A 12,747-nucleotide genomic window follows, 5' to 3' on the forward strand; every position below is an offset into this window, starting at 1 on the left:
TCATGGTGAAATGTCTGTTATATTTTTATTTGTAAACAATGTAAACAATTTATTTGTAAATAATTTGTAAAAAAAATTAAACAATTAAAATAATTTCTTTGTAAACAATTTTAAACAATTAAAAAATCTGCTATATTTATCCTGTTTCAAGATGAAACCATATTTTTTATTTATTTTTATTTCTCTACTCCTATAATTTCCAACATTTTAAAGATTTAAAAAAAGAATCTATTTAGAAAAACTGTTAAGACAAAAATTGGCCTATCTTTGATATGCTAATATTATTTAAATCAAATTACTAAGGATATACAAAAAAAATAGTTGATATTATTCAGTTATTTCAGTCCTGTCCAATCCTTCATGATCCCAATTAGGGCTTTCTTGGCAAAGATACTAGAGGTGTTTGCCATTCCCTTTTTCAGCCAATTTTATAGATAAAGCAACCAAGACAAACAGGGTAAAGTGGCTTGCCCATAGTTATATGGTTAGGGACTGAGGCCAGATTGGAACTGTCTCCCTGACTCCAGGGCAAATCTATGTCAAGAAGAATTGGATAGGACTGAAATGACTGTCAGAATGATGTAATAGAATTGTGTCCCCCTAATCTTTGGGGGGACTTAAATCTCAGTCCTTCCAGGCTCTGGGAAAATTACCTGGTTCCCACAGAAAACTCCTACCTCCAATTGATCAGGGAATCACTTTGGTCTCAGAAACAATCACCACCATTATTGATTTGGAAATTGGCCCCTAATCGCTCCCTAGCCCCAAATCACAGAAGGCTAAATAAAATTCAAGACTTTGTATCCCAGACTGCTCTATCTTCCTAATTAGGAAAGGGCCCACTGAGAGAAAGAGTTTCTCAGTGAAAATAAACCCATTTTGCCAAATCTCACTTGAAGATTGGGACTGCTGGCCTGGGGATCCCCATCACTGTGAGGATATCCTCACCTCTCAAATCATTTAAAGAACAACAAAAAGAACTTTCTAATTCCAAGTCCAATACTCTATTCACCATGCCACCCACCAGCTGCTACCCACAAATAATAAACTACTGTCATACTGCTAAGACAACAATTTATTGCTTTGCAACAATGTCCTTCAAGACTAGGCAAGGGACAGCTGGGTGACTCAGAGCAGCCCTGGAATCATAAGAACCTGACTTCAAATTCAGCCTCAGATACTTGACGTACTCATTGTTGAACCCTCAGTAAGTCATTTAATCTCAACTGCCTTAAGAAAAAAAACAAAAACAAAAACAAAAAAACTAGTTAAATCAATTAACCTTTTTGGTTTGTTTTCTTTTATATTAAATGAAGAGTCTGAATAAGAGGATACATTCTGTATTAAATGGATGGACATTCTCTAGATACAATATTCACTAGCTACAGAGATATTGTAAAAAAAATAAATAAAATAAGGATTATAAGTAAAGGGGAGAAAATCTTGCTGATGTTGTAAGAAATACCATGTTAGAAAAAATTATTCTAAGGTATCCTTGAACAAAAGCAAAGAATGTGCGTAAATTATAATTTAGCAATTTGATAAAACAATAATTCACATTTAATGTTACTTTAAGGTTTGCCTTTCCTCTTCTTAAGAATAGAGCAAACAAGTGCTGTGATAATCCTTATCAAACTATTCCCTTTCTTGAAAAGATCAGAAAATAAGAAATGACATATCTCTACCATCACAAATAAGTTACAAGAATACTTCACTTACCCCCAAAAGTGTAAGTCTGATCATCATTGAAATAATCTTTGCAGATAAGACAGGCAATCCACAAAATTTTAACACTTCTGTTTTTTTGCAAACAACTTCATGAAATTTTAAACAGACTGTAAAGTAGGGCTCTAACATGTGTACCTGAATCCTATAAAAACAGGAGTTAAAAGGGGAAACTGTTAAGGGAGCATAACAAAGAGACTAATGGAACATTAATTCTCAGGATTCGGATTTCTTTATGGGACAAAAAAAGATAAATTGATAGTCAGACCCAGCAAGTTATTTTATCACATATTTAAATATCTGGGAAAAGGATTCAGCATCCTATAAAGATCTAGATAAGCTAATACAGAAAATTCTTTTATTTTGAAGATATGAAGGGGAGACCCCGAAACTCTGAAAATCCTTAAAGGAGAAAATCTCCTTTAACTCTGTCTCAGTGAGGGACCTCGCCCCAAGGACAAACAGTGGCATTTTTGTTATCTAGATGGGGTTGGCTCAGTCCTGAAACTCAATGAATTCAATTCAAATTCTAGCCCTAGCTGAAACCCAGCCAGGAGTCAGCTTGGGACTCCACCCAAGGGACCCTTTCAGGCAAATCTCTCATTATACAAAGAGTCAAACTAAAATCCTCTTTGCAGAGGTTCCAAACATGCCATGCTATGCTATGTTTGGCATGCCAAGGGCCTCTGCCCACTGGAATATTGTTTCTAGTGCTATCTTTATCCTCTCTTTATCTCTTTACCCTCACCTATTTCCCTAATTAGACTTTAACCTTACTTCCAATTCCCATAATAAACTTCTTTTATCAATCTAGATTTTCGGGTCTATAAATTCCTTTACAGAGAACTTCTTGTGCTGCCAGAGGGGAGTCCCCAAAACTCCCTACCCTAGTGCCGAAACCTACCCTGAACCCGCTATTTAACTCCCTGCCCTCATTTAACTCCCTGACCACTAGAAATCCTAGTTTCATTTGGGTTCCCCAAATCTAAACCTCATCAGATACAAGATTTAATTTTTAAATAGAAAATCTAAGTGTTTCTGAGCTGGGCTGCTTGGTTCATTTTTAGTACACAAGTATTTTGGGGCAGAAATATAAGATTTTATCCTTTATCTTAATAATAGAAAATGATTAATAAATATGGGGACAGAAAGTAGGTTAAGAGAAAGAAACAACAGAGGAAGAGGGACATTTCTATACTTTCATTTTCAGTTCTAAGATTATCTCAAATGTTCAGTCAAGAGAAATCAAAAGAGTTGGCTTAGAACTTTTAGCATTACTTTAAAAAGAGGCAATGTAAAGGTGGTTAAATAGACAGAATACCTAACTGGGAAAATAGAAAGACCTGGATTCAGATTCTGCCTGAAATATGCTGACTATATAACTCTGAGAAAGCTACTTAACCATTCAGATTCTATTTCTTGATTTATAAATTGGGATAATTTATAATTGGGATTATATTATTTATATCATTTATAAATTGGGATAATTTAGGGATAGCACCTACCTCACAGAGTTTTTATAAAAAGAAAATGAGCAAATATATGTAAGTCCTATAGAAATGAGAACTAAAAGTAATAGTAACATGTATTTTCATTAAAAAGTTACCTTTATTTTTAAAAAATAAGTTTTACTGCTGGATTTACACTCCCTTAATCTCTCTCTCTCTCATATATATATATATATATATATATATATATATATATATATATATATATATATATATATATATATATATATATATATATATATATATATATGATCTTCCTTCTCTAACTAGAGCCACTTCCTTAACAAAGAATGTTAATAAAGGAGATAAAACAGTTTGCAAAACTAAACAACATATTACTCACAGTATGGTAGAATATGAAGTGCTCCACATTCATAGCACCTCACCTCTCCAATGAAGAAGAAATGCAGTCTCATGGAGACCCAATTTTGATCTTAATTACATAGCATTCAGCTTCTATTTTTTGTTGCTATTCTTTCCATTTATATTGTTACATCATCATGTTTATTGTATTCCTGCTTTTACTTCATTTTGTTTCAGTTTATTTAAATTTTTCCACTCCCTCCTTCTTTTCTTCACAGCCCTTATTTCTATCTTTTCTTTTTGCCAGACTAGTGCAATATGTGTGAAAGCAAGTCATAGCTATTTGTCCTTCATTCTCAAAGTGAACCAAAAATATCACGAGGGTAATGTCTGGATTTGCAGATGAATTGCATGTGAGTGAAATGAGAAACTGTGGACCTCTCAGAATAATAACCTTGGTAGTATAAACTCAACATTAAAGATCCATTTAATTATGAAGAAGAGCAAAAATTTACTCTTCCACCAGAAAATAGCTGAGGTGATCTCTTTTGACCCTTGTTCAATTGCTAGGGGGAAAAAAAAAACCGACCAATTACTTAATGGCCTGGAAATAATCAAGAGGTCTCCAAACTGACTATCTCTATTTGTTGATTAAGAAAAGCCTCAAGTAAAATAAACCAAATAGTCCTAGTTATTTTAGAAACTTTTAACCCCTCTGGCTTAATTGATTACTTACCTCTAAGTAAATCTCCTTAGATACCTTTAACCCCTCTGGCTTAATTGTTTATTAAACCTTTGAAGAAAAATAGACACCCCCCCCCCATTTTTCTTAATAACATTTCAAAAACATTTATTGCTCAACCAAGACCCTGGTACCATAAAAGCCTATCAGTATTCCAAAGAAGGAATAAAGGTCGAATTTGTCAATAAGGATTAACAAATGGGTGGGCAAATAATTTCTGTAAAATCTTGACTATGTAATTACGTTCCTTACTATTGTAAAAATTGGCTTTTCCTGTTCCAGACTTTCTGGTGAAGGAACTGCTTGCTTCTCGCCACAATCTAAATAAAGAAAATTTTCTTTCTGTACCTGGAGAGGACTTTGAGTAGTCAATTTTGGATTAGGATCTTTGCATCCCACACACATGTAAGCAAGGAAGAGCTATGCAAAGGCATCAGCTTCATTTTCCTCCAAAATCATCAAAGTCCAGTGGCAAGACAAAGATCAAAAGTCTGTTGGTAATGGAAAAGGATGTAGTGGGTGGCCTTGACTTTTCAAAATTAAGGTCTTTCCTAGGTCTTACTGTGTCTGAGACCAGGTCCATTCAATGACTAAAAACTAGGTAAGAATTGAGACAAAAGATGGCTAATTTACCATCACAAAGTTATCAATGTGAGAGAGGAAAACTCTCAAGTTGCTGCCCAGAACAGAAAACAACTGTTATTTATATTCAGTCTAAGCCGAAACAATGAGCCACAGAAGTTTGGTTTGTACTTGAATGATTCACTGGTTATTCAATGAAGGCCAGAGTGATTTGAGTTTAAAGGCACATTCAAGTAGCTACATTTAAAATACAAAGTTTTTTATTTTTAAAGCCTCTCTTTTCAGAGCTATATTACAATAAATAAAAAATGAGGAGCAGTTAGTGGGTGTAGTAGATAGAGCTCTGACCTGAGTTCAAATTTGGCCTCAGATACTTAACACTTCCTAGCAATGTGACTTTGAACAAGTCAATTAACCCCATATGCCTTAGCAAAAAGAAACAAAAAAAAAAAAAAACTGTACAGAACATTTTTGAAAAAATATATCTATAAATACACACATGTAAAGACAATGAAGAACAAGAACAAGAAGTAGAAAGAGCAGTGTTTCTCAACTTGTGCTTGAATTGGCAAATTGGGTCTCTAGAAAGCAGTTACTACTGTTATGCCACAGTTCTCTTTAACTGTCCTGACTCAGTTTCCCTGCACAAGTTTCCCTTGTCTCAGTTTCCTTAACTGTTCTGTCTCAATCTCTTTAGTTATAAATCCCCCTCTGACCCAGTAAGACTGAGGATTGATTATTTGCTCTAAGGTTATAAATTAGCAAGATAAACAAGAGAGTAGACCTCCTGACTCTTTTCTGTCCTCAAGAATTTACAATATTCCTCTAAAATATTCCAAGATACCTCACTGATATCTTTACTTCTTTGTATTCAGACATCCTGTCTCTGGGTTTTCTAGGATTTATGGCCTCCCTATTCTGATAGAGGTTTTCCCTCGCTTCTTACCCCTTCTTTTGTTTAGAGAAAAGGTATTTAAGAAATTGGGGTTCCTCCATTCATTGCTGGAGGCTGGTGGCTAAATGCTGGATGCTGGATTCTTTGGGATGACAGTCTCCTCCAGCCCTGGGACCAACATGGATTCCTTGGTCCCAGTATATCTTTATCTCTGTCTGACTGGATAATTTGACATGAGAGTCCTGTCCAGTCAATCTTACTCTCCCATTAATAAAATATTAAAAACTCTCTAATCTCTCTCTGCCTCAGTTTCTCTGGCATTACATTTTGGAGGTCCCACCGAGATAATAGAAATTGAGAACTGCATTAGAGATTAGAGACCTCTCGGTCTCCACCTAGGCTTGAGGAGGCTCAGGATTTTAGTCTATTCCTTAGGAAAAGATCAGCACTCTGGATGGAAAAGGAAGCAGTTTTTCAGCCTCAGTCTGGTCTACAGTGGACAACGAAATCAATTCGGCATTTGGGAGATTAAGTCTGTCGGGGTACCTTTTGGGGTACTATCTGGTTCTGGTTCTGATTATTCTGGTTCTGGTCTGGTCCATTGCTAGCAACCAGTAGTCTCAGAATAAATACCAACGGTTTTAAAAGTTCTGAGACAGGTATTTTTTGGGACGCTGGAAAATATCCTCTGGGTATGTGTTATATGTTTGTTCAATGTTGGAACTGTGTAAGTCTATGTGATGTGTGTTCTATGTTCTGTGTGATTTGTCTGTCTGTTTTGTTGGTTAAAAAAATTTTAAGAACAACGTTGCAACTGTGCTTAGTAAAAGGGAGCTCCAAGTGTGTCTGTGTGTGTCTGTGTTAAAAGTTAGCAAGCTTGTAAGAGTTAAGAATTCAGCCTCTGTGTTGCAAGCTTAGAAAATATCAAGAAGTTTGAAAAATCTTTCTCCTTCTGTCTCTGGCTGACTGCAGCAGCCTGTGAGAAAAGGGGAGAAAAAGGAGAGAAAGGAAGAAAAAAAAAAAAGAAATGAATTAAAAAAATAGATTGAAAGGGATTTGAAAGTTTGGAAAGTTCATATACAGCAGTATGCTGACATTTAAAGAAAAGAAGCTTGAATGGAATAGCTAGGCATTCTCTGTGAAGGCAGAGAAAAGCACTAAACAGGCTTGGAAGTTCACAGAAGCCCCTTGGGATTCTGGAAGGGAAAAAGGGAATTCAAGGTGAAACAAATTTCTCTCTGGGGGTGGAGATCCTGGAAACAGCCCCTAGTCTGTTTGCTAATTTAAGAGCTTTGTTAAGTTTTAAGAACAATGACTAAGGAAAATTTGCTTGTGATTTTAAACTTTTTAAAGGAAAAACCTACTAGAGTAAAGAGCAATAAAATTCAAGCTTAGCCTGGCCTGGGCAATAAAAAGCTCTGGAGATAAGATGCTAATAGCTGTTAGAAGAAATGTGGTGGAAAAGAAAAGAAAAAAAAAACTTTTAAAAACAGCTGTATTTAATTTGATTCAGTTTGTTACCTTCTGAAATATATTGAGTTACTTGTTAACTTAAGTTATACTTTAAATCCAGCTCTGCTGGACATGTGTGGGTTTTGTGGAGGTTTGGGCTATTCACTATAGTGTGAATCTTACAGGTTTTTGAAGGGAAAAGGAAAGAGGAATGCAGGTGATTTAGGAAGGACTGATTTGTAGGGGAAATTAGAAGTTTGCATGGTTTTAGGAAGGTGAAAGACTTTTGGGAGTAGGTGAAAGGTGGGGGAGGGAGCCACCCACCCCCACTGTCTTCTGTTACTTTACCAAAGGAGCATCTGATAGAAAAGTTCTTTAAGGAGATTGTTCAAGTATTTAGCCAGGGAGAAAGAGAAAGTTGGAAATGGGTAGATTTGGGAAGAAAGTAAATAAACTGAAGGGCTAAATCTTGAAAAGGATCCCCATGTAGGAAATTGAGTGGGGAACCTGAGGGAAGTTTTTTTTTTTTAGGGAGCAGGAGTCGGGGAAGAGTGGCCACATGGAATTCTCTCCTCCCCTCGCCCCTCTAAGTATGTTCCTGCCGTTTTTTTCTTGTCTGATTATGGCCAGTGCAGCAAACTGTGATTTTTAAGGACATGCTTACTTTTAGGTTAATTGATTGAATATTTGTTTCTTGATACATAAATGTTTTTCTTGGTTGAGGAATATGATCATAAATGTGATCCATACTTTGGTAGGAAGATTTCTAAAAGTTTAATTGCTATTAAAAAAAAAAAAAAAAAAAACTTGGATTCTTTTATGTGGAATTGGGTCTTTTGTATAAGTTTAAATTGATTGTATTGGGCCATCCTGAGATTATTTAAAGGGCCTCTGAACATAATAGTTTTTAATTTGTCCTTTTAAAAATGTTTCTGTTATGGACAATATGCAATTTGGGATGTTTTTCTATGTACTGGGTATTTTAAAAGCAAAATGATTTGTATGTATAATGTTCACTTATGTAACATCTACCTAGATATGATAATTGTTCTAAGTTGTGAACTTAATGAGGCAAAATTTCTTTCTGTTATTACTATAAGGTTATGATAATAATTGTTTAAGAGTTATCAGAAATTTGATTAATGGCATCTGTTATTGGAGGTAAAACTTCTTGGGCTTATAATTAATTAGTTAATGCTATTTGGGAGTTTTAAAGCTCCACCTTCTGACAGTTACTGAGACGACTGACTGGAATAAAAAAGGGTATTTTATTCTTATTAGGCTATTTTATTCTGTATATGCTGAAGGTTGGATTTTAACTGCTTATGTTATATTATAATTATGTTCTTGCATTTTTCCTTCTGTAACTGATCTCTATAATCAGAGCAATGGTCAATAGAATTGTTAATGCAATTCAATTATGTCATGCCTTGCTATTTTCAGTCTGGTTATATGTAATCATTGTATCCTAAATGCTTGGGCAACTAAATATTTCGCCTGGTTATCTGTTACTGGATATTTGTGTTTTGTTTCCTTAAGGTTTCTACATGATAAGAGGACAATTAACAGGGATCTGTGAGACCTCACTGCTGTTACACCTTGGGACTGCACCCATTTGCCTGGCCTATAAAGCAAACTCATCTCTTCACATAGGAAACTGCTGGCCAATCCATTTTGGCCTCCTCATATTTTGCAGCAGTCTGATGAACTGAGTCTTTCTATCTGAGACTGATCTAATCTTTATTTGTTAGATTTGTGTTTTTTTTGTTCTAGATTTTGGTCAAATTACAGATATTGGCTTGCTTCTGGAACCTGGATCAGCTTTGATCAGCTTTGATTGTCACCACGGCACATATCCATTCTGCAAGGAATGAGAGCCTCCTATCACTTCACAGCCTGAAGCAGCAGTTTGTACATGAGACCATGGACTGGATCCTGCATCTAGTGTACATTGGACTGATATAAGGGACTTTGGGAATGGTTGATGACTGACTGTTAAACCTTGCCTGGATTATCTATTACTGTGTGTTTAAGATTTGGGATGGGGATTTGTTAAAAGCTCTGTGATTATTGCTGTTATGTTTGAGGGATTTTTAGGATATGCTACTGTACTAGTCTGTTATGTATAGGGATTTTGAGTCACTCTTGGGATTTATATGGGGAATGGTCATTTCATAATTCCTTTCTGTGAGAAAAAAAAGGGAGGAGGAAGAGATAGAACATTGGGGAAACTGGTTTATTTTTTTCAAAATACTCGAAAGAATGGGAACCCCTTAACTCCTATTCACCCCCTATTTCACTAGTTCAGATTGAATTTGGATGCTTTAGTTTTAGAATCCCTTATTTTGTTAAAATTGCCCTGGCAGATTCAGTTTTTGGGATTGTTATTTTTTTAAGAAAAGTTTTAGAAATCAGACACCTGTCCTGGGACTGGCAGTCTCTCTGATATGTTTTTCCATTCCTGTAACCCATTCATTAAGTATTTCAGCATTTCAAAGGACCTTGAAGTTTGGCATGAGGCATCTAAAAATTTGGAGTTTGCCTGCCTCGATGGTCTCTCTACAATCAGATCCTTTCTACAGCCCTGTCTGTTTCTCTGGGCGGGGACAGGTGAAGCTACTCAACCTCTTACCCTTCTCCCCTAGAGAGATCTGCCCCTCTGAATGGGCTTGAGCCTTTGGCCCTGCTGCTCTGTAAGCAGAGACTGAGTTAAGTGCACAAATGACCACAGACCTAACTGTCCATCTCAAACTGGATTCTCTGGCTGAGATGGTACTCCAGAACGGTAGAGGACCTGACATGCTTGCAACAAGAAGCCTTTGTACAGCTGTTAACTCTGGGTTATCAGGGAGAGACTTGCTCTTGCCATATGAGTCCTTATATTTTTCTAGTTTTATCTTTGCTCGTTTGCTTTACATAGGGTGGGTCAAACACCTCCTGGGTACCTAGACGAAGGTGCTAAGATTCAAATGTTTGAATATTTAGGAGAGAGTGTGGAATGTTATGCCACAGTTCTCTTAAACTGTCCTGACTCAGTTTCCCTGCACAAGTTTCCCTTGTCTCAGTTTCCTTAACTGTTCTATCTTAATCTCTTTAGTTGTAAATTCCCCTGACCCAGTAACACTAAGGATTATTTGCTCTAGGGTTATAAATTAGCAAAATAAACAAGAGAGTAGACCTCCTGACTCTTTTCTGTCCTCAAAAATTTATAATATCCCTCTAAAATATTCCAAGATACCTCACTGATATCTTTACTTCTTTGTATTCAGACATCCTGTCTTTGGGTTTTCTAGGATTTATGGCCTCCCTATCCTGATAAAGGTTTTCCCTCACTTCTCATCCCTTCCTTTGTTTAGAGAAAAGGTATTTAAGAAGTTGGGGTTCCTTCATTCATTGCTGGAGGCTGGCGGCTGTATGCTAGACACTAGATTCCTTGGGATGACAGTCTCCTCCAGCCCTGGGACCAATATGGATTCCTTGGTCCCAGTATATCTTTATCTCTGTCTCACTGGATAATTTGAGACGAGAGTCCTGTCCAGTCAATTTTACTCTCCCATTAACAAAATATTAAAAACTCTCTAATCTCTCTCCTGCCTCAGTTTTTCCGGCATTACACTACTACTTTCAGATAACATGGTGAAGACAGTCAATATAAAATATTCTTCTAAAAACCCAGTTCATTCTTCCCACAACTATACATAACATCCATGGGAGAAGTAAGCTCAAATCTACAACATAATAGTAGTGATATAAATTGAGATCTTTTGGGGAGAAATGTTGGAGAGGCCCTGATGTGAATTATGTCCCCCTTAAACTGTGGGAGAAAGGTGATTTGAGGTCTCAAACTCTCTATAGGAGGAACACACCCATCTGTCCATAAGGGAAACTCCAAGATAAATAATCTCATTCAATTGTGAGTTGAATTAAATTGAATTAAAAATCAGTCTCTCAGATTCATCAGGTGATAGGCCCCCAGCTCAGGACCAAAGATCAAAGCAGCCCAAATATATCTAGCACTATATGCCCAGAAGTCTTTGAAGAAGTCTTAACAGGATTTTGGCCGCTAAGAAGCGTACTGTTTTCTTAACTATCTTTACTATTTTGTAACCAGGATCTATTTGTCTTTCTAGTCTTGGCCCACTGATGAAGATATTTTCTTTTCAGTGTAAACGCACCTTTGCTAATTCCCAAACAGAACCCTGCCCACTAAGAAAGCTGTCTTTTTATCAAGCTAAATTCTTAAGTGTAAATAAATTCCCTTTGCCACACAGATATCAGGTTTGTGAATTCTTTTGCAAGGAATTGCGATATGGACCAGAGGGGATCTCTTATCCTCAATTCTCACACCTCCTCGGTAATGGGGCATAAATCTAAGAAATAAATTTCACAACACATACTCTGGAAATCTATTCAAATTTAGAAATTTCATTCAAAATGCTTGCTGCTATTATTAGTCCTTTGTTCTCAAAAAGGACCAATGACAACACAAAGAGGATATCTTGACTTGAGTCTGAATTGGACATGAGGCAGAGATGAGCCAGAGATGCTTAAAATCATCAGCCTAATCCTCTTCTCCAAAGACATTTAAGTCCTAAGTCCTAAGAAAAAAAATCAAGAAGCTGGGAATGATCCAGAATACCATAATATTGGAGATTAAAGATATAATACAATCCCCAGTTCTTTGTTAATCAGTTTTATCCTTAAAAAATAAAAACTTCCATGTAATATGCTTTGTTTAGGCTCTTTGATAAAAATAAGAAATAAAACCAACAGAATACGACTAATAACATTAATAGGTTGTTTTGGTACTAAAGCCAAATTAGGGAGTAAGATTATATTTTGGAAAATAAAAGATTAATACTGGGACAAATTAAAGATATACAGGCTCGCCAGAAACCTTTGGAATCATCAGAGTAAAAGAAAAGGAATAAATTTTTAAATGGCTCATTAAATAGAGTAAGGAACTTCAGAGTCAGGAAGACCTAAGTTCAAATCTTTCCTCGGAAACTTATTAGCCATGAGAGCCTGGACAAATCACTTAACCTTTCTATGCCTCGGTTTCTTCCTGTCAAATGGATAATAATAGTAATTACCCCCAAAAAATTGTTATAAAAATCAAACATTTATTAACATACAAAATTATGTTTTGCAAACCATAAAATACTACATAAATGTTAGTTATTATTATTATAGCTAATACTGACTGCTTCTTTACTTACTTGTCCTGGTTTGCATTCAGGAGGTTCAAGAGCTTTTTGAAGAGATTCTCTAACTCCTGTGGTGATGATGGAAAAAAATAAAGAAAAACATGATAAAAATATGCTTAGATTAGTTGCTTTATGGAAATTTAACTTGAAAAACATCAACTATCATGAAAAATATTGAGGATCTTTATACATACAAGTTTAAAAAGAATTCTGAATTACTAACATTATCTCTATTAAAGAAGAAAATTTAAATTTTGGTTTTATTTTCTCAATGCTCTTAATTGAAAATGGATTATTATGAATTACATAAATTTCCATAATAAAATTACCTCT

At 35.6% G+C, this 12,747-nt stretch overlaps 1 protein-coding gene across 1 annotated transcript in view; it reads right to left on the reverse strand.

The window, feature by feature from the left end:
• Nucleotides 1-12,747, reverse strand: part of RNF213 (ring finger protein 213) — a 176,242-nt gene that overhangs the window by 114,336 nt on the left and 49,159 nt on the right. The window contains exons 13-14 of the mRNA XM_051995424.1: nt 12,427-12,482; nt 1,720-1,870 (exon numbers count right to left, since the gene is read on the reverse strand). Coding sequence (XP_051851384.1) covers nt 1,720-1,870; nt 12,427-12,482 — 207 coding nt within the window. The remainder of the gene's footprint in view (nt 1-1,719; nt 1,871-12,426; nt 12,483-12,747) is intronic.

The sequence above is a fragment of the Antechinus flavipes genome, chromosome 4 (genome assembly GCF_016432865.1).
Source record: "Antechinus flavipes isolate AdamAnt ecotype Samford, QLD, Australia chromosome 4, AdamAnt_v2, whole genome shotgun sequence".
NCBI classification, from domain to species: Eukaryota; Metazoa; Chordata; class Mammalia; order Dasyuromorphia; family Dasyuridae; genus Antechinus; species Antechinus flavipes.